The sequence below is a fragment of the Cupressus sempervirens genome, chromosome 10, assembly GCF_028749045.1.
Source record: "Cupressus sempervirens isolate cs-2001-9-10 chromosome 10, ASM2874904v1, whole genome shotgun sequence".
NCBI lineage: Eukaryota > Viridiplantae > Streptophyta > Pinopsida > Cupressales > Cupressaceae > Cupressus > Cupressus sempervirens.
Window position 1 is genome coordinate 978,973,210 of NC_143127.1, and position 22,346 is coordinate 978,995,555.

The window sequence follows — 22,346 nt, forward strand, 5'->3', positions numbered from 1 at the left end:
GACAGTTGTAATGCCCAATTTAAAAGTCTACAATTTGCCTGCTCTACATTGGTCAAATAAGTTTCTAGCTCTTCCAATTTGGAAAGAACATCATTTGAAGATTCCATTTGTTCTAATTGCAACTCAAGTACGTCTACCTAACCCAATTGTTTTTCTTTTTGCAAGTTTCTCAGTTGTTCACTATTAAAGGTGTCATTGAATACTTTTGAGAAAACCCTATGTTTCATATTTTCCATTTTCGAGAAGATTTTTGGGGAGCAGCTATGTAAGGCTGATATTTTGTATTTTTGACTTCTTAGATTGATCACTAAAGGAATTGCCCATTTTGCCTCTAAAAATTTCCTTCCTTGTGAAGAAAATCAAACAGTTCTTGTTACCTCTAAGATTGTGAATGTTTATCTACTAACATAGTCTTGACTTTACTTTGCAACAATTTAGGAAATATTAACACCATGAACTGAAAGATTGTCACAACTGCCAACAAATACCACAAGTTCTACAATATAAGTTTCTCTGAGTTAAAATAATTGGATATTCCAATCATCTCCTGTTGGGAATAGCTTGCTAGCCGTTCCTAGTAAAGATAATCTTAAGTTAAAAGAGTTCAGATTTGGCATAGGAGATGGTCCTTGTTACTACCCAAATGGAAGCTGAAGATTTTGAAAGATCTACTGCCTATATTTCTCTGTACAAATTACTGTCTGTGTCCTTTGTGATGCTTGAAAGATACTCATCAAGGAAATCTTTTTGACTAAAATGCACACCTCTAAGGTTCCTCCTTGCACTCACAACTATCCGCCTAGTCCCAGAGACATATGATTATTGATTTGAATGAAAAATATCAAATTGGTGCAATTTGGAATCAACTTTAGATATAATTCTTCCTACTCAATAACTCTTGCCCAGATTCGTCTCCAACAACGATTGACGGATTTTCAAACTGATGCCAACTGTTGCTAATCAACTCAGGAGTCACTACAATTTCTTTCCTCGATAGCAAATAAATTGTTTGAATATGTGTGCAGTTTTGAGGATGTCCTCCAAGACGATTTGGCTAGAATGTGAAAGAACTCCACCAGTCACAAGTTCTCACGATGAGGAGTATAACAGAGTTGCCATAGGCAATTCAAAATCATCCATTAATAAGGTTCAAGGCCCCCCCAAAATTTATTAACACAATGTAATTTCCTAACAGTAGGTTATATTTTCCTTTTTCCAGTTAAAAGGATGTTTTAACCAAAGAAATAACAACTAGAAATAGTGTCTTTGAGTGTTATTCAACCCAAACTTTATAATTTTCAAAGTGTTGGTTCCGACTTAGGAAAATATTCATAGTGCTTTATTTTATTTTTCTCCCTCTGCCAGAATATTCCAAGACTATAGTTGGGTTTTGTTTAATACGACAAAATTTTAATACTACATTAAAAGTATTGATTCCCCTAACACATCTTTATCCATCATTTGCACTTCTTGCAATATGAGAACCCGATGCCATGTATACACACCTAGTGTTTGCCTTTTGCGAATTTGTAATGACAAAGCATATTCTTCCAGTGACGTTTCTTCTACATACAATACTAGTTACCAAACATCCTATTAGCAAATATTCTTACCATTAGAGATGTTACGTTTCCTTCTATAAATGTTTGTTCCCCAATTTGCATGGATTGCAAGATGTCGTTACGACTAGAATGGTAGTATTCCTTTCACAACAGCCATGGTAACGGTTTCTCTATTTGACTTTGGTGTTACAATTAGTGTGCTTCTCGACTCGTGACTCTGATTATGGTAACCACAAGTATTCCTTCTATTTGCATTAGGGGAACTAAAATTCGTCCTCTGTTATACCTTGATCGGCAAAACTTCCTTGGCTACCGTTACTCCAAAACTTAGCAATTCATACAAATGCTTTCCTAGCATTGCCGCTTAATCTTGTTGATAAAGAACCAGAAATCTCTAATAATTATTTGTTTCTAGAATCACTCATCATACAGTTTAGACATGCATTAGTTCCAACTTCTTAGAATAAATAAGAGTAAGCAATATCCATACCTCTGAAACTATAGAGGCAGTGGCACATAAAATCATTGGTAATAGCAGAGAGGGAGCTGCTACAAACATATGTAATTATCAGTGATACCAATAGTATATCAGCAAAGATCACTATGACATCTTACACCTCTATGATTTCATCTATAGCCGATAAGCATCGAGGATATAACAGCAGCAGAATCAACAGCAATGTTAGTGAAATATCCCCAATTATTTATTGTTAACTTTCTGAATTTTTTTGGTTGTAGCTTTCAACTGTGACATTGCAGATAGGCATCTCTAATTCCCCGCAACTGCACCTTTCAAGAACACCATACCATCGATATTTTCTTTGCTTATGCACAAACAAATTCCTTCAACTGGGCAGATGAGAAGCTCCACAGACTGTACAGAGGGCATCAAAATTTTTCTTTCAATACAATGGTTTGCAGTGTTACTTTTACCCAATAATGTTTTCAAATTTTATTGAGTGCTTGAAAATTTTCTCCCCAACTTCAAAATAAAAAGCCAAACTATGAAAGTTCTGTCATTCCCAACCAACCATGAACAAACCACAGATTTGCCTTCCTAGGTCTAGATGTCTAGAAAATTAATATCCTATGAGACCAGATAAAATATTTCAGGACTGTAAACACTTCAATTTCTTGACTTCACAGGTTGGCAGGATAAATGGCTCTGATACCATTGAAATATCTCCAATAGATATTTACCCGATTTTTACCTCAATAATTCTTAGAACATAAACATATGTTATTGCATTATACAACAGCAATACAACAACTTGCATTCAAAGATCTAATCTTAAACACAGTTTTACAATCAGATTGGAATACTATGAAAGAACCTGTAAGCACACATGAGGCACCTAATGTGATGTTTCCACGGACAATGGGTTTGCTACCACTGTCTACCAACACGAGGGTTTATGTCCTCATGCTGGATGAAACCTGAAGCTTTCCAAGTAACTCGTGCAAGAGAGAAATTGAAGTCTGAATCATAAACCAAGCATATATCCGAATGAATGAGTCTCTCTCTTTTTAATCCTCAAAGCTGTGACTCTTCGGCTCCCTTCTTGTCCTTTCGTCTTATCCCTCCGTGTCACCTTTAGCCCACTTTATAATATTAAATTGACCTATTATAGTTTTAATTCATGCTCTCATAGCCAATTTTAATATTATACGAGTATGTCTTTAAATTTCCTAATGTCCCAAAAAGGGGACATGACACTCTTAAAAGCTGCTTATATTCTTCAATATATTTGCTAATAGGTTTGCAATAAATCATCTTAAAATCTGCTCATGATCTTCAATATTTTATGCAATAATTCACCTTAAAGTCTACTCATATCTTCAATAATTTTTGATGATAAGGTCTACTCTAAATCTGTTCTAGATGAGAATAATATTCAATGAATGCTTGATCAAAGAAATCCCTAATGATTGTTTTTTCATACATGCAAATGTGCCCCTAGAGGGGATGCAATCCACAATGCTGGTCGGCCAAGTTCAGATTTAATTATTTTATTTCAATCTTATTTGCTTGCTTAAAGTGGATGCCTAAACCCAGCGGAGTTGGCCATAAGCAGAAGAATTTAATTTAATTTATTTGCAGCACCCAAACTCAGCAACTCTTCAGAGTTCTTCCCTCTTGAAATAATATTGAAATCTTAGTTACTGGGCATTGCCCTTAAGGTGTCCCAAAAGTTAAAACTGTGCCAGGTACACCCAGGTGTGGGTTTGCTTGGGGTTATGCCTGGGTAGGTATCCAGGAGACTATAATGCCAAGCATACCCGAGAGTCCGTGAAGCCAAAAAGTAACAATTTTTTATTTTTATTTTTGACTTTGTTTTACATAAAATGCCCCCTTATTTTGTTCTCTTCACTCTATTTTCTCATCCGGCTCTTGCGATATGGTTGTTTTAAACAATTGATACTTCTGTTATATCACTGTGTGTGAACAACTCTATTTTTCCTGTTATTGCAAATTGAAAGATATGGCATATGCACATTGTTTGGTTCATCTCTTTTAGTTCTTACATTACATATTCTATTCATCTGTGATTCTGCGATCTGTAATATCTGAGAATATATACCATTTGAATTATCCATTTTGTGGGACATTACTTGTAACATCTGAAAATTTATACCATTTGAATTATCAGTTTTGTGAGACATTCCTTTTAACATCTGAAGTATGTGCTGATGGGAATAAAATTAGCTTGAGCTAGTACACAATTTAGAGAAAGTACACAGACTTGCTTCTCCACATTTTCATCAAGAAATGAAGCACTAAAACCAGTGGAAGTCAACTTCTAATCATCGCTTTGTGCTTTCCAGTGACCACTAGAAGACAGCATAGGGAATTTGCCTTCTTCAACTATTTGGGTTAGCATTGATGCATATTCATATGTTTTTTGACTAACCTAAAATGTTGCCTCCAATTTACATCCATTCAACATAGCATTGATTTGATTTGAGGATCATAAGCCCCTAATTTTCATGCATATCATTGCTGCCCTGCAAGGCCACCTTCACTCCCAAATCCCCACTAGTTGGTGGAATCTCTTGTTATATAAGAAATTTGTTCACAATGAGGGGGTCTAGTAGTGGATGGGGTCTGGGAGTGGATACCAAAATCAAGAACTTAGACAACTAAAATTATCACTGTTAAATACCAATTGATAAAGATAAATATTAAATACTTAGCTATCAATTACCGGGTCCCATAAAATATTATCTTAATTTCTACCATTTTGGCATTTGGCAATGATCAATGATGAAGTATCATGCTATTCAATGTATTTAGTTCTACTATTCTGTACATTTGTTTAATATATATAATAAATAAAATTGCCTGTACCCATGTATCTGGTTCTCATTTCCGTCCGTGCTTGTACCCATACTGGTGACTTAGATTTCAATGCATTTTTACTTTCCATAATTGGTTTGGCTCCAAAAGAGGGGTTGGTCACAACAAGAAAAATAATATTTTGCAATATTGAACCCAAAACTAAATATGCAATTTATCTCCTTCATGCTTGATGGCATCTCAATGGTAGTGCTGTAAATTTAGCACAAGCTAAGCTCCTTCAAATATGCAATGAAATGCTCTTTGACATCAATGACAACAGTCCAACATGCATAAGGGACACCTTCATTCATTAAATCGTGGGCACATTGGGTGCAGTGAATGCTCATATGCAGGTCTGGATTCATTCCCAGTTGGTACGTTGGGATTAGCCTGTGATCTGAGCTTCAAAGGCAGCAATATTAGCCAATCATTCTTGGTGGGGATGTTCAAAGTTGCCTGTGATCGGAGCTTCAATGGCAGCATTATGAACCATTCTTTTAGGTTGACTTTAGCATTTACATGGACGAATACACTAATAGCAGCATGCTGGAACCTGCAAATCATTGTTTGACTGGGTGCATGACTTAAATGCCACTGTGTAAGGAAAAATAAGCAAGGAAGCTAGGACTTTGCTCTACCTTGCTATTGCATGGATAGACTGCACCACTTCATAGCTCAGAAAAATAAAATGTAAATATCTTTGGACTGATCTTTATCTCAGAACTATAGCATTCACTATTGCATCTCAGATATTAAATATTCAAGGGTTAATAGCTGCATATTGTTTCTTTACATCAGTGGTTTATCATATTGTACAGTTAATGAATGTATACGATTGTATTTTATTCCCTGCAATAATTTCAGTTTGAAAGTTGGAAAGTACATTACTGTTAAGAGCATATTTTATTTAAAATGCAATAACAAAAACTAAAAATTGCAAACAAAAAATACAGTGAAAGGAAACCATTGAACAAATTAGAAAATTATATAAACAAGATTTTACGGTCAGTAGACAAGGGAAGAGCAATTTTTGGAAAAAGTGGAAAAAAATTGGGCTTGTGATTTTATGTTATTGTTTTAAAACACTCTTGAACTGTGATTTTATCTTGAATTCTATCTTCTTCAAAGTTTTCTTAATACATGATCATTCCATTTTGGGGTCATGAGGTGACTTGATGACCTTAACAAGATATCCTTCTTTAATATCACTTTGTAAGTTATTGGTGGAGAGATCTTCTGATGTCAAATTCTACTACTTTTGGATGATAATGCCCTTAACATCATTGTAATAAGCATTTTGTGATTTGCATACTTACTATATTTATTATCTCTAGTGTCTATATATCTAGCAACATTGTGTGTGATATTACATGCCTTATGGTAGTATGAATGGTGGTATTGATATCTGACTGGCATGTGTTGCTTGGTCTGTAGTTTGACTGAAATTTATTGTTTTACTAAACTGCATGTGTATTTGCCTAGAAATATGTAATTTTAAGGCATTAGTCAATTTTATGATGCAAGTTTCTTCTCTTTGTTTTCAAGATTGCAATTGTACACTTTGGTGGTTTTATAAATATATTTTTATTTATTTTTTAAGCTTAGCGAGTCCTACAAACTTCTCCAATGTGGATGATTTTCTTTATTACATCCTTCTGAAGTGTTTCCAGTCTTCTGTGGACAGCTGTCTTTCAGGGGATGGACAGTTGATATGCAGAACATACTAAATACAAGAAAGCATGGTGATCTGGCTTTCCAAGATAAAGATTTTGGAGTTGCTATACTGTGGTATAATCGAGTATGTATATCCTCATTTGTTTAAAGTGATAGAGTAACAGAAAAAAGCAGCTGCATTAATATATCGAGCAATGTGCTTTCATTTTAATAACATCTTAAGCTTTATTGAACTAAAATGTCTAACAATTAGGATTCTGTAACTGAGTTCATAAACCAGAGGTTATAGAATTTATATTTAAATGCTAATAAGTAAATGGAGCCAGTATGTATCTTCTGTAAAATGAAAATCTGAACATATTGAAGCATGGAAAGAAAACTACAATTGTGCACCTCATTGATGCTTATATAGTTGTCCTCATAGTAGCAAAAATCTTTCTCAGGAGTAACTTGGAAAACGAAGACAATAATTTTTTTCTTTTAAACCAGCATTTAATCCGATAATGATTTGAGTTGGGGAAATTGAAATTTGATTTGTTTTGGCAAAATAACTTGTGGAAAATTTAAAAACACTGCAAAAGTGAGCAATATGAGTGAAATGCATGTTTCATGGACAAAAATTGCAATCCCTTAATAAATTTATGGTTGTACAGGTACCAATGGTTTTTGATTTCATCACTGTGAAAAATGCATCCACAAATCAGGAAACGTGGCTATCCAAAATTCAGATTACTGCTTTGGATGAACCTGAATTAATTTTGATTATTTTATGATTTCTCCACCACAGTACTTGTCACCATAGATATTCCCCCATTGTTGGCAGCTTTTTTGTAAGATTTCCTTAGTGCTGCACATTTTCTATTTCCTTCTCTTTTCAGACACCATTTTCAGGATACCTCGTCTAAGTTATCCCTCTTGGACTCTCTTGTTTGGCCAACTGTTCTTTATGGCTCAATGGTTTGGGGGCCTTCTCTCTTTGGATCTAACTGGGCCTCGATCGGGTGGGTTCAGACATTGTTGTTACGCAGCATCAGTAGATGTCACAAGTTCACTCCTCATAGTATCATATTTGCTGAGTTTGGTGCTCATCGCTTCAGTCTTGCAACCATATTCGATTTGATCTGGTTTCTTCATCACCTACATGGTTTTGCGGACTTGGCTGTTGATCGTGATAGATACTCCTACCTAGCATATTGTTCTTCTATTGCTACTGCGAGTTCAGATACTAGCTCTCATGCTCATTGCTGGTATGCTTAGGCATCTTCTCTACTAAGCTCAATAGAGATTGATATTGATTGTCTCCCTTCTTATCAGTTCTCATTGAATTCCCCTGCTCATCTCCTCCCCTCTCGACAGGAGTTAAATGAGCATGTCAGACTTGATATCTACAGATAGTATATTACCACCACATGGACTAATCCTCAGGGTTTCTTATGGACGAGGATGGCTTTCTATGCAGAGCAACTTTCGGAGATCAGTAATGGGATTATTGTTCGTCCTAGTTACTTATCTCGTCAGTGGTGTCTAGCGCTTTATCTTTAGGAGGCTACTTTGCTTCGTGACAATACTTTATAGTCACTACTTCCTCACCGGTATACCTTTGCTCATCTTTTTACTGCCTTTTTCACACCTTTATCTCCTTTGCTCGGTATGAAAAGATTATCTAGTTCTACCAATTCTACTAACCATTCAAGATCTATCAGACCCTGCAATGGTTTCTTGCGTCAGCAACACCCTTCCACGAGTACACAGAGACAGTACAGGGCTCCTCCTTGCTCACAGTCTTATCCTTCTGTGACTGATTTCTTTTTACCAAGAAAAGACTCCTAGTCTTTCCTTGGCCTCTCTTCTTGGTTCTTGTTATTTGCTTTTCTCAGACACCGTTTGGTACTCTTGTTGTTGTCAGCTATCTAGTTGTAAACTCTCAGTCCCATAGACCTTTTGTTTTTGTTGGACATTAATAATTTTATCTTATCTCATCTTATCTTTGGTATAATGGGAGATACATGTTGATCTTGTTCCTACATTTCTTTTGGGTTGTTTATGCATCTTTTTTTACTCACTTTAGAGATAACTATTTTCTTTTTGTGTTCCCATTATGATTAGGAATATTTCTCATTGAGCATGCCCAAGCTCTCTAGGCCATGCAGGTAGTAAAGGATGTGGTATGTAGGTAATAAAGACTTTGGCAAGTAAAAATCGTGGTTCTTCAAATTATTGATCTGTTGAAGGGCTTGCAAGAGATTCATCTTTGTCACAATAAATATGGATCATTATTATTGTATTGGACCTTTGAAGCTTTTATAGACCAGACTTGGAGATGTTGACTTTCCCTGCTTGTTTACCACGGGCAATGATTTGTGCTCCCAATTATAGACGATCCGATTGTCACCCCCGACCACTGCATCTACTTAATAAGGCAGATTGTATTTTTCATTCCCTCTATAATCAAGACAGGAATATTAATCTTCTTTTGAATAAATCAAATGGGATTCACAAAGGGACACCAGCCTTCCAAAGTTTGGTCCCCCAATTAATTAAATATTATAATAAAGTTGCCCCACCCCGCCACAATATAATATGATAATTATTTTATTATTATTATATAATAATATGATAATCAAGGTTGCATGGGTACTGGGTTACTTGGGTACTTTGGATATGAGTATGAGTGTGGGTATAACTGTTTTTCAAAATAAGGAATGGGGGCACGTGGGTATGTCTAGTTTTTTTTAATATAATTTTGATATTTTATAGAATATCTGAAAATATGAGTCATGAGTCATCATGCCGAGCTTTCAAAACAAGAGTTTTGAAAATATGAGTCATGAGTCATAATATATATGCTGAATATTTAAACTTTAGATGCATAGCAAAATATGGACAAGAAAATCATAAATCATATAATGACATGCTTTTTAATGATAAACTTCTAGTTCTAACTTGAACAATGAAAATCAGAAAAGTTTAGTATTTTACTATTAATCAATATTATATTGAAGTTTCAAACAGATTATATATTAAATTAAGCTAGATAAACAGCAAGCTGATATGCAAATGAAAAATTGAAACAAAAATCAGACATCTTAATCTACGTGGCAGTTTTTTAACATTTTGCAAAGGGACAAATTTGTGAGCTGACATGGCGTTTCTGGCTGCAACGTATGTACCCAGCCAAGTACCCGGTACATGTACCATGGGTCTAGGTGTGTGTACTTGTGCCACCTTGATAATAATTGTATATTATAATATAATTATAATATATCATATAATACAATAATCTAATAATTAAATATTGTTATAATTATTGTATTATTAATTACAATAATCAATATAATTATTGTATCACAATAAATATTTTTATTACAACCTTTATGTTAACTATGTCGGTTTGAAGGAATCCAACCATAACTACAATAACATTAATACTCCCTCTTAGTTGTTGAGTAACATGGATCATTTTCTGCAAATGTACTAACATTGCCATTGTAATTGATATATTCCAAATGCAGATTTGAAGACTCATAAATATGAGAGAAGACATGTCTCATGAAGAGACATGTCTCTATGGTTAATCATAATTAGTTAATATATTAATAATATAAATAACCATATGTATAATATATATAAGAATAGTTATTTAATGATGATTTTCCATCAAGAATATATCGCATGATCGAATCAATCCAACTGCAACTACAAAATTAACATAACTAGGAGGAATCCTTCTCGATAACTTTAGATTTACAATGTCTAACTTGGCTAGTCTCAGAGGGTGGCTCCATGATGTCTGTTCCCATGAATTCAAAAGAAAATGACCACAAGTGCTCATAATGGAATTACTCAATGTGATGTCGTCATGATGTGCAGCATGGCTACTCTTAGAGGGTAAACATGCACAAACATGAAATTTCTTCCATGACATCCACCATACCTACTCGCAATGGGTGGATTTATCATGCCTACTCGTAGAGGATGGAAAAGGTCTTAGACCTCAAACTTCTCCTAGAGAAGAGTGCATTACCACCTTGCCTACTCGCAGAGGGTGGCTTCACCTACCTGTAGAGCTTGGACAATGAGGTCTTGCACCTCAAACTTCTCAGAGAATAATGCATCACCACCATGCCTACTCGTAGAGGGTGATTCCACCATACCTACTTGCAGAGGGTGGACAATAAGGGCTTGTACCTCATACTTCTCCCAGAGAAGAATGTATTACCACCATGCCTACTTGCAGAGGGTGGAAGATATACCTCAGTGTAGCACTGATGTTGAGACTCCCTCTCAACCAGAGCTTCATTCTCCACAATTCCAAGTTTCTCTTGGAAGTATGTGAACTTCACTTGAGCAAGAGGGTTGGTGAGAACATTTTCTGTCTGAACATCAGTGCTAATGTATCTCAATTGAATACCTTTCCTATACACCATATCTTCAATATGATCTTCACATGCTTTGACGTGTCATGAAATACCAAGTATCCATCTATTCAAGAATATCTCTGTGTCCGCATAAAGGCTTTTTGACTTACACACCTAGGACCATCCAATGAATCATAGTCCTCTACCACAATTTCCTGATCACTAAAGAAGCCATCACAACATGGCCTATTCCCTTTGGTTCAATATGACCAAGATCTTCAAAAAAAATGAAGCAGATCCTCTAGCTGCTCCCTATGAAGCTCAAGTTCTGACCTCTTGACACTTCATCCAAGGATGCCTCTAATGGATTGTCAGACTCCCATTGAATGTTAATTCTTCCTCTATGAAGAAACTAATCACAATCTGTATAGATTCCTCCCCCTGGAGAGATGTCTCAAGGATAACATGGGCAGGTCCCTCTCCTATTTGAAGACAATCATCCTACTATCATGTCCAGCAACATTTAGGTTCTTCTCAGGATGTACCGCAAGGATCTAGAGTCTATCATTCACCTTACAAAATGTTTGAAAACTTGTATGCTTTGCATATCTAGACTTATAATGCATTTACCACAATGTCTTCTGGATTGAGACATAATGTTTGCACATAGAATATTATGTGCATTGTTAATTTTTGACATACAAGAAGATATAGAAATATAAATGCAAGACAAGTGGACAACACAATCAAAATATCCTGGGAAAAACAAACAACCCAGCCCACCGAAAATGTTCCTTTTATTGAAGTTTGCAATAGAATCAAATACAATGCCTTAGTTTCTTAAAATTCAGAGATAGAATATATGACTTCACTGAAATAAAACCGATATGAAGATCACTGCAAAGCTTATGCAGAATACCTAATCAAATTTTCATTAAGAAACAGAGCTGTAAATGTATAAATTACTGATGATCATGAATACTTCAGACATGAAGCCACCACACACAGAAGAACTCAAACAGGAAGAGACCACATAAGAAAAATAACCCTTTTAATCAAATATGTTGGAGAGAAAGGAAAGCGATGGAACCAATTCATAACTCCTACAAGATAAAATCTTTAGAGTCCATGCACTATCGTGATCTCTTAATAATATGAAGTATGCCATCCATGGTAGCATAAGTAAATAAATCTGACTTGGCAAATACATATGATGAGAGAGAGTCGATACTGAATAAAGCAACATGAGTTGGCTGCCACGACATCACCCATGGGCAAGTCGGATATGCAAGTGACGTGCTATTTAAATATGTTGAAAACCATGGAAGATAATAGGAGATATAAGGAACAGACTACCTTGAAGCAAGATAACAAAAATTATAAAATCGGCTACCACGGTAAGGAATACTAACAACCCTAGTGACAATGAAAAGAGGACCATTGGGTGCTTTGATTGTTTCAACAAAATTAAAGGTAATGGAAGGTTGAAGTTGAGGTTTAGGTTGAACATGTGTAACTTGATTAAAAGTATGATTGACTTCAACTTTCCCATCATAAGAAATGTTTGTAGGAGAAGGAGGTTCCTTAGTAGTGTTGGTTGAATGAGATGGCAAAGGATTAGTGTAGATTTGCACAGTCTGATTAGGAGGTGCAACTGAATTATTTCCATGATTAATATCAAAATCAACAAATATAGGATTAGAATCAATAAGCTCTTGCACCACATTCTTCAAAGAAAGATATCTTTTAGTATCATGACTGGTTTGGTGATGGAATTGATAGAAAGATTTGGGATCAAAGAATCGTGAAGGTGGTTTAGATGGGTCAATTGGTTTGATAAGAGGAAGTTCCATCATGTTTGCTTTCATTAACTTCAAAATCACATTATGCAAAGATTCAGAAAGTGGAGTAAAAGTACGAGAAGGCTTGAAAACAAAGAACAAAGGATCCACACCTTTGGATACTACTGCCACTTGTTTATCTATAGTGCTGGATGATTAGTTGATTTTGATAGACTTGTTAGGTTTATGAGATGTTGGAATTGCATGCAGCACAACTCTTATGTATGGAAACATGAACCATTTGAGTGTTTCTCTCAAATTGACTCACTTGAAGTTGATAACAATAAAACACTGCAAACAATTGTGAGAAGGAAGAGAACTTAGTAAGCAGTAAGGAGAACCTTATCCCTAATGTCTTTTTGTAAATTAGAAACAAAATATGCCATATATCAATATTAGGAATAGGATAAAAAATCTAAGCATGCAAATTCTTAAATTTACCAATGAAGTCACTAACTTTTTCTTTTACACCTTGTTTACAATGCACCAAATCTAGTAACATGGATCTTTTCTGCAAATGTACTAATATGGCCATTGTAATTGATATATTTCAAATGCAGACTTAGATCTCATATAAATATGAGAGGAGACATGTCTCATGAAGAGACATGTCTTTAAGGTTTTAATCATCATTTAATTTATATATTTAATAATAATAATTTGTATAATATATATGTACTAATATATAATATAATATATATTATATACTATAATATATATAATAATATATATTATTATTACATGAATATGTATATATAGAAAGTGATGATTTACCAATAACAACAATGTATCTTAGATCAAATTAATTCGACTGAAGACACAACTTTAACACTCTATCTTAGCTAGGGAGGATTTATATAACATGTTATGCTCTCAAGAATATGAAGAGATATTATTTCAGTATGATATTCAATTCACTATGAGGCTAAATATCTCAACACTCCCTCTTTAGCAAAGAGAGAATTAAAATAATTATAATACAAGATTTGAACACCACCTTAAGTGTGGTCTATGATAGATTCAAGTTATGGTGTCTAGCAGGATCCAGCCTGAAGAATCATAACAAATTGATTTTCATGGTGTCGAGCAAAATCCGGCCCGAAGAACCATGATAGCACTTGCTCCAACACATATTGGTCTTAGGAGATAGACCAACTATTGATAAGGTTGTCACCTTACAATAGTTACCTTCTAGTTGATATGTTTGTTATCATGACTTCAACTCTCTGAGACAACAACTTAATGAAGTCTATCATGATAATAGGTCTACCGTTTATAAGATCGTCACCTTACAATGGTTACCTTCTGTTTATATGTGTCAATGAAAGATCACCACCTTTCATTACATATCATATGTGAAATAGTAATCACCATGAACCTAGTCAAAGGGTGGTACAAAGGCTTTTACCTTAATTTTCTCTCATAGAGAAGAATGCATTACAAGGAGTTTCACTTAGAACTTCTTATAGAGAAGATATTATTTTCAAAAGATTGCACCTCAAAAATTCTCCCTCTGAACAATGATTTTGGGAAGTTAGGTCCAATAGTTACTTCTTTAGAGGGTCTCTTCCCCCAAGGATTCTTGTCAGACTCACTTTGAATCTCTTGTCTTCTCAAATCCTCTTCATCAATCAAATCTGAAATCTTCTGGAACATTCCTCTATTCTTCTTCTTTAAGATCAACAATAGTTGTTCATAGTATGAGTCTTCTGATTTTCTAGTGATAAGTAAATACTTCCTCATGATGCACTCAAGAGTAAGCCCATTAAATGCATGTAGTCACACACATGCATTTCTGCACTCCCTCTGAGTATCAATCGTCTAAGCTCCTGCATTTCCTTAGAAGAAGTGTCATACTCCCTCTTAATGTAGAAGGATCTCAATAATAAAAAATATTTGCTTCAAGAGCCTCACTTTATCCATCTTGATCATCAGTATCTTTGGAGCTACTATCATAAGATTGAGTTTGTACAATATTTGGTAGCACGTGTAGAGTACCAACCTTCTTTTCCTGCAAGAACATCCTTAGACATAAAGGAAAAGATCAAGGCAAATAACTCTTATAGTATGTATAGGATTACAATAAATTAATATATAAATGTAAAAGATACAAGTACCTATCTGCCCATGAGGATCATGGAAACATCTCTTTTTTAAAGATGGTTCAAGTGGGAATGAAACATTGGTTATTATTCCCCCCACAATGTAAAATTCCCACTCTTATATCGTTTTAACACTTTTGCATCACATCAAATTCTTTCTAAGTTCCAACTTGCTTTCTTCATCCATTGAAGGTCCAAACATTCATTAAACTTAATAGTAGAAGCAAACATGTCCTTCCATTTTCTTAAACTTTTCCAAGATATGCCAATATCTTGATTGAGTATGATTGTGCCACATGAATGAATCTACAACTCATATGTCGAGCTTCATTCATCAAAGAGAGACTCATAGATGGTTCAAATGCTTTGGCAACCATAACCATACGATTTGGATAGTTTTCCCATGTTGTCCATCATATAACACTTTCATGATACTGGAGCTTTGTTAGACATTGACATAGGCTTCTTATCCTCGATCCTTACATCGTTGATAACAATCACAAACTCTTTTTTAGTTGTCCAAAAACGAACAATACAATGAAATAAGGAAAGTGATTCTTTCATGCCTCGATATTCATAACACTTTAGATCATCTTTTAAGAATCTTCTTTAGAGTTTGTAAAGCATGTTCAAAAATTTAATTGTGTGTATATCCTTCAATAGATGCCTTCAATAGAATCATTGTACGGTAAAGCTTCAAAGTGTGAATTTGGTTTAGAAGTAGTTCTCTATCTTGGTCATAAGATCTATGTGTAGAGAGTATGTGTGGATGAGGAGAAAATCAAGGCTATCAAAGAATGGTCAAAACCAAAGACTAACTCATTCAAGGGGATTTGTGGGCTTATGTAGCTATTGCACAAGACTTGTAAAAGGATTCTCAAAAATTGTGCCCCACTTACCGATCTAATGAATAAGAGAGTGTTCGCTTGGAATGAAGTAGCCCAACAAGCCTTCGAGAATCTAAAAGAATTATTGAGTTGTTGTCTCGTTCTCGCATTCTCTATTCTATGCTGCTATTTGAATTGGAATGTGATGCATCTAGAGAGGGCATTGAAACAATTCTCATGCAAAATAAACTTCCATTTGAGAGTCACAATCTCACTACAATTGAAAGACTTTGTTTAGTACTCATGATAAATAAGTGTTGGCTATTATGCACACATTGGCCAAATTTAGGCAATGTTTGGTTTGCAGAAATCTGTGGTTAAAACAGGCCATAATAGTTTGCAACTTTTCCTAAGGCAAAAATATTGTAATAGATGCATTGTCTCGCAAGCCCTACTTATGTACCATAGTGGGTATTGCAAAAGATTTCAAGAACACCATTATTGCTGAATATGCGAATGATCCACATGCAAATGATATCTTTGAGAGAAACCTACAAAATGAAAAATATAAAATAGTAGATAAATTCATTCTCTATAAAGGTAGGATATATCTTCCATAGAGGTAAAAAATGAAAGCACAAATGACCAAAGATGTTACATCCCAAATTTTGACCTAATTTAAAATATAGCCATTGAGGTTTACATGAAGTCAGTTGACAGTGAAATTTGTTATAATCCTGGGAAATGGTAAGATGGTTAGTCATTATAATTTCATGTGAAGATAATATGCTAGTTGATTATTTATCACAGATTCATGGAATTGAGAAGGCAGCTAGCCGTTATGATTATTTATAACTTGTTATGATAATATGATTTAATTGCGGAGAATTTTCTTGCAAGAAATACGTTGAAGGGGTGGAAGCATTGTTAGAAAAGAATTAGGCACAGGAGCATCGCCATCACTAGGCAAATGGGTTTGAGGGCCTAGCGACTTGAACATTAGGATACAATCGATGAAACTACATGAGCTATTTAAATAAATAATTTGAGAAACATAAAATAATTAAGTTAAAATATAAAAACATACCTTAAGGGATTTTAATTGATCTTTCATCATATTATTATAATAAATATTTATATACGTGCATATAAATATAAAAATGAAATGGCACCATTATATTATAATAACTTAATATAATGATGTCACCCCATTGATATACTTACATGAACGTATGCAAGTATATATTATAATAATAATATTCGAATTATAACTTTCCAACTCTTCGTCCATCCTTTTTATTCTTTTCTTTTTGAAACCAATTGAGCACTTGGCGTTTTTAAGTGTCAAGATATTCTTTATGTTTCAAAAGCCAAAGAGTCTCCTTAGACCTTTTGATATCTTGTGACGGGTGGAGACAAGGAGGCAAGAACTTTCATACTCAATTTATATTTTCATGGCACCCGATTGGCTTCTTCTCAATTCTGACTCTCTCTCTCTCTCTTATTTCTAACTTTCTTGCTTAAGTCAATAACCTGCAACTTCAATTGGAAAATTATTGCTGCCATAGCAATCAAGTTTTATTTATTATCTCAATTTCAGATTATGTGATTCATATATACTTGGGATATTGGTGCGTGAAGAACGTTTATGGGAGGTTGAATCATAGCAGCCAGCTAGGCACATACTACCTTATTCATGCTACGATTTTTCTATGATCACTTCCGCTTTCTACCACAACACTCGAATTCCTTCTTCTTAATATCGATAACCTTGCCAATACTAATCTATACCTTTCAATAAATTCTTCCCACGATTTCATGCCCGTTCTGATATACTGTCAAAAATCGTGAAGTACTTTTATGTTGGAGCTGTGTTATTTACTTTGAAAGTATAGGTGTGACAAGTAGCTGAGCATTCAACAAGACATCATCTACAAATTATCTAGGTTATGTGGAACACTAAAATCCAATGTTTCTAATCTGTTTTCTTGAACAAATGGTGCAATAGCAGTAAACTACAGTATTTATCAGGATGATAACTTGTTGATATCTTGTTTTGATATTACATAATTGATTCTCTTTTAAGTAGATTTATTCATGATAAATGAAAGCCAAATAACCATAAAATGAATCCATAAATCATTATGCCACTGGATATTATAATTAAACAATCAATTCTGAAATCTTTAAAGAACATAATCATGTAATCATAGATTGTAAAATGTTGGATGTATGTAATCTTCCTGAATAAATTGATAGAGCTGTTTTCTTTGAGATTCCAATGCTTGGAACTCACTTGACTATATAGCCAAAGAAAAGGGTGAAGAGGCGAGAGAAATGAATTTACAATAGCATGAAACAGAATCAGATATGACATAACAATGTTTATCATTTTTAGTTTGAATTAGTTTATAGCTCATGCATGATCCTGTTTATTGTATTCTCCCGTTGTCAAGTCGAGTGATGTGTTTAGATACCAGGATACTCAGTGGATAACAAGATGTTCCATGTCTATTTTGGGTAGGGAGGAACTTTCTCGTTAGATATTGTGTGGGGATAAAGTTATGGTCCAAAGTTGGGTGGTTAAGTCCTTGACAATGTTTCACCTCTTCCCAAGTTGTTGAATGTACAACAGACAAAGATAAGCTATACATTCAATTGTTTATCGAAAATAGGCATTTTTACTTTTATGATGAATATGCAAGACTAAAGTACAATTAATTGAGTTATATCATCGTTATAGTTATTTTACATTTAGATGCAAGAGATAGAATTATCTAATGGATTGTTAAATCAATCTTTCATAAATATGAATGATAAATTATGAGCATATCTTCTAATCTTATGTTATTGCCATAGTTAAGCAATCAGAAGGAAATCAATGATACAGTGGTATCTAGAGCCCTAGTTGATACAGTGGTATCTGATGCCCTAAATGATCCAATGGTAATTGAAGACCTAAGTGATACAGTGGTATCTGATGCCCTAAATGATCCAATGGTAATCAATGCCCTAATTGATATATGTTAGCCGACTAGATGGTTCTGGCAGTATTTTGCATTCTGTAGCCGACGGTCCGGCGGTGTTCTGTAGCCGACGGTCCGGCGGTAAATAGTTTGTAACGGATAAAATAATTGTGGCCGACGGACTCCTTCGGGAAGGTTCGGCAGTAGTATTTATATCCCGTCTGGGATCATTGTAAATGATCATTCATCTACTATTGCGAATATACTACTGCTGTTCGTGTTCTATTGTCTGTATGCATTCATCATCTCTGTCTTTACGCTAAACATTTGGCGCCGTTGCCTTATGAATCTGGAAGGTGGGAGGAATGAAGATTAATGCCAAATCAGCTTAACAAGGATCGAAATAAGGCGAAGGGAAAAGATGGAATCCGTATTGCGCAAGAGAATTTAATTCTAGCACAGCAAGCCGAACGCCGACGGAGATTTCAGAGGATTGTCGACGAAAACCGAAGTGCGGAGGAATTGTTGGAGGAGACTCGGCAGCGAGTGGAATTGGTGGAAGAAGCACGGGAGGAGTTCTTGAAATTGTGTTCGCCGAGGGAAGAAAATTCAGACGGGAGAGCATCAACTCGCACGGCTCGCGGTGCCGACGGAGCACGAGCGTGGAGTGACCTCTTCGTCCAGGATAGACTTCCGCGGGAAACAATTTCGGAGGATCCTCCGTCTTCACCAAGGGTTGCAGCTGCAGACACCTCCGGTGTGGGAGTGCAGACTGCTGGTGTGGGAGTACAGGTGCAGACTTCCAGAGTTATGGCGGGACCCAAAGAAAAATTACCGAAATTTGAAGGCGATGGTACAGCCGACCCTCTCCGACATTGTAAGACATGCGAGACGATCTGGCGGGCAAATGGAATCACAGATGCCGACGAATGGGCCAGGCACTTTCCGGCAACCCTACGGGGTGTCGCGATTGATTGGTTTTCGGATATGGATCCACAGAAGCTGGATACATGGGATAACATTAAAAAGGAGTTCTTGGCGGAATTTAAACTCTTACGGGATGATAATGAAATCGTAGCGAAAATTTTCAATACCAAGCAAGGGAAGCACGAAACTGTCCGTGTCTATGCCAGGAGATTAAAAGACTTAGTAAACAAAATGGAAAGCAAGCCAGCGGACGGATTGCAGAAAAGGTGGTTTGTGGACGGCCTACGCTCGAAGTTGCGGAGGAAAATGAAAATTGTGCCACCGTCATCATATGTGGACGCATATAACAGAGCCCTGGACCTTGAGAGTGCACAGAAGACAAAGAAGAAGAAAACCAGCTCCTCTGACTCTGATGATGAATCCACTCGGGATGATAGTAGCGACGACGAAGGCAGCAGCAGGAAGGTTCGTGCCCTACAGAAGGATATGGTTCGCATGATGAAGGAATTTAAAAATATGCAGAAGGAGCCAAAAGGCAGTGAACTGTGGTGCACGGAATGTAAGACCAACGGTCATACCAAGGGATCATGTCCGACGAACCAATTCTGTGACATCTGTCAGATCATGGGCCATTCGACAAAGGACTGTCCCTTTAACATGAAAACAAGAGGATCTTCACAGGTGCTTCTCACACAGGAGGCTTCCCCGTCAGGCGGTAACGGTAACACCAACACAGGCGCTACATCTGGAGGATACAGAAGTAATCGCCGTGGGCAGAATAACAACAACAATAACAACACCAATACGAGCAGAAGCCGAATTCAGTATGATGCAAACGGACGACCAATTATTCAGTGCCGAGCATGTAACTTATGGGGGCATTTTGCGCGAGAATGTCCAACAGCAAATACACCTCACCTATTGTGCCGATGGTGCGGACCCGGCGACCACGATGACTCAAAATGCCCAAAATCCGGAGTGAACTTAATCACGGTTGGAACCAATGAAGAAGAAGTTCTGGCCATTACGCGGCAACAAGCAAAAGGATATCCGGACCCCACCGAAGAAAAAAAGAAGTTTGCCGCAGCACGGGCAGAGGTTAGTAAAGTATCGCAAGAAGTAACACCTCCGACCACGGCCGCCACCTCAGCAAGGAATTCCGCTGAACAAAACATAATACGCCAAATATTGCAAACAGAGGTGCAAGTAAAGGTAAGTGATTTACTTCTTACCATGCCCCAACTTCGATCTGCTTTTTCAAATATGACAGGGGAAGCAAGTCTTGAGAAAGAGAAGCCACTAGGAGAACCAAGTCGACGGAAAGAAAAGGAACTTGTTACGGGAGGAGAAGACCAGATGTTGCTCGCACTGACATCAGGACGGCACCCTGCAGTTGTCGAAATGGGGATACTTGGACATGTTCTCACAGACACCATAGTGGACGGAGGATCCGGCGTGAATGTATTGCCAGAGGAAACTTGGAGGAAACTTGGACAGCCCACATTATGGCCTCCAAGCTTTCAGCTCCTAACCGCTGATCAACATGGTATTAAAACACTAGGTATTCTCATGGCGCAGCCGGTAACCATTGGCACTCAGCCGTTTCTAATGGATTTCGTAGTAATTCCATTAAAAAAGAAAGGTTATGATGCCATCTTAGGCCGCGGTTGGCTTATAGAAGCAAGAGCCCAACACGACTGGAAGAAGAACACTATATCCCTTGAAAGTAAAGGTCGTCGATTCGTCATCGATTTGCATACCCAAATGGTAGGGGAAGAGGCCTTGTCATCCGATTCGGAGGGTGAGGATGGAGGGAGACGACGGATGGAACCAGATCAAGAAGGTGTTCTCCGATTGGACGGGGGAATAACGGATGACGACTTGGATTCCGTCAACGGTTTATACCACTGGCAACTGGAGGACTATGAGTTATTTCCGAGTTGTAATGTTCTGTCAATTGAGAACGAATATCCGAAGGAGTTTACTGAAGTTAAGGAGGGGGAATCACCATTGCATATTACCCCAGCTCATGCATTCGATGAAGGAGAGCCGATCAAGTATAATGAAGCTACACTGCAAACGATGAATCTAGGGGATGGGGCAGAACCAAAGAACATCCTAGTGGGAGATAATTGGGATCCAGTACTCAGAGCCGCGGCATTTAAGATATTTCTGGACTACAAGGATGTGTTTGCATGGACATACAAGGATCTCAAAGGAGTACCGCCGGAATTATGTGTGCACCGCATTCCGCTGATGGATGGAGCTGTCCCGGTACGGAAGCGACCCTACAGGATGAATAAAAACTATGCCGCACGTGTTACAGAGGAAATCAACCGGATGCTGGACGCTGGCATTATCTTCAAAGTACAGACCAGCGAATGGGTGTCACCAATAGTCATTTCCTTAAAAAAGGATACTATTCAGATTCGGATATGCGTTGATTTCAGATGCCTGAATGCAGTAACAATCAAAGATCCTTTTCCAATTCCATTCACGGATAGCATTCTGGAGGAGGTCGCGGGACATGAAATCTACTCATTCATGGACGGGTTTTCCGGATATAATCAGATTTCTATAGCCGAAGAAGATAAGTTGAAGACGACGTTTGTTGTTGAAGATGGCGTCTATGCGTACAATCGGATGCCTTTTGGGTTGTGTAATGCACCGGCCACATTCCAACGGATTGTGCTGCATATTTTCGACAAGATGTCTGTGGGAAATTTCAAGGCCTTCTTGGATGATTGGT

The 22,346-nt window shown here is 36.6% G+C and overlaps 1 protein-coding gene across 8 annotated transcripts in view; it reads left to right on the plus strand.

Annotated features, from left to right (window-relative positions):
* The window catches only part of LOC149537245 (serine/threonine-protein kinase BSK1-like), a 380,772-nt gene that overhangs the window by 321,793 nt on the left and 36,633 nt on the right, over positions 1-22,346 (plus strand). For 7 of the 8 annotated variants that reach the window (XM_089807498.1, XM_089807497.1, XM_089807493.1 and 4 more), the window contains one exon: positions 6,587-6,700. The exons of the other annotated variant lie outside the window; for it this stretch is intronic. In XM_089807498.1, the coding sequence (XP_089663624.1) occupies positions 6,587-6,700 (114 nt within the window). The remainder of the gene's footprint in view (positions 1-6,586; positions 6,701-22,346) is intronic. 8 annotated transcript variants of the gene reach the window in all.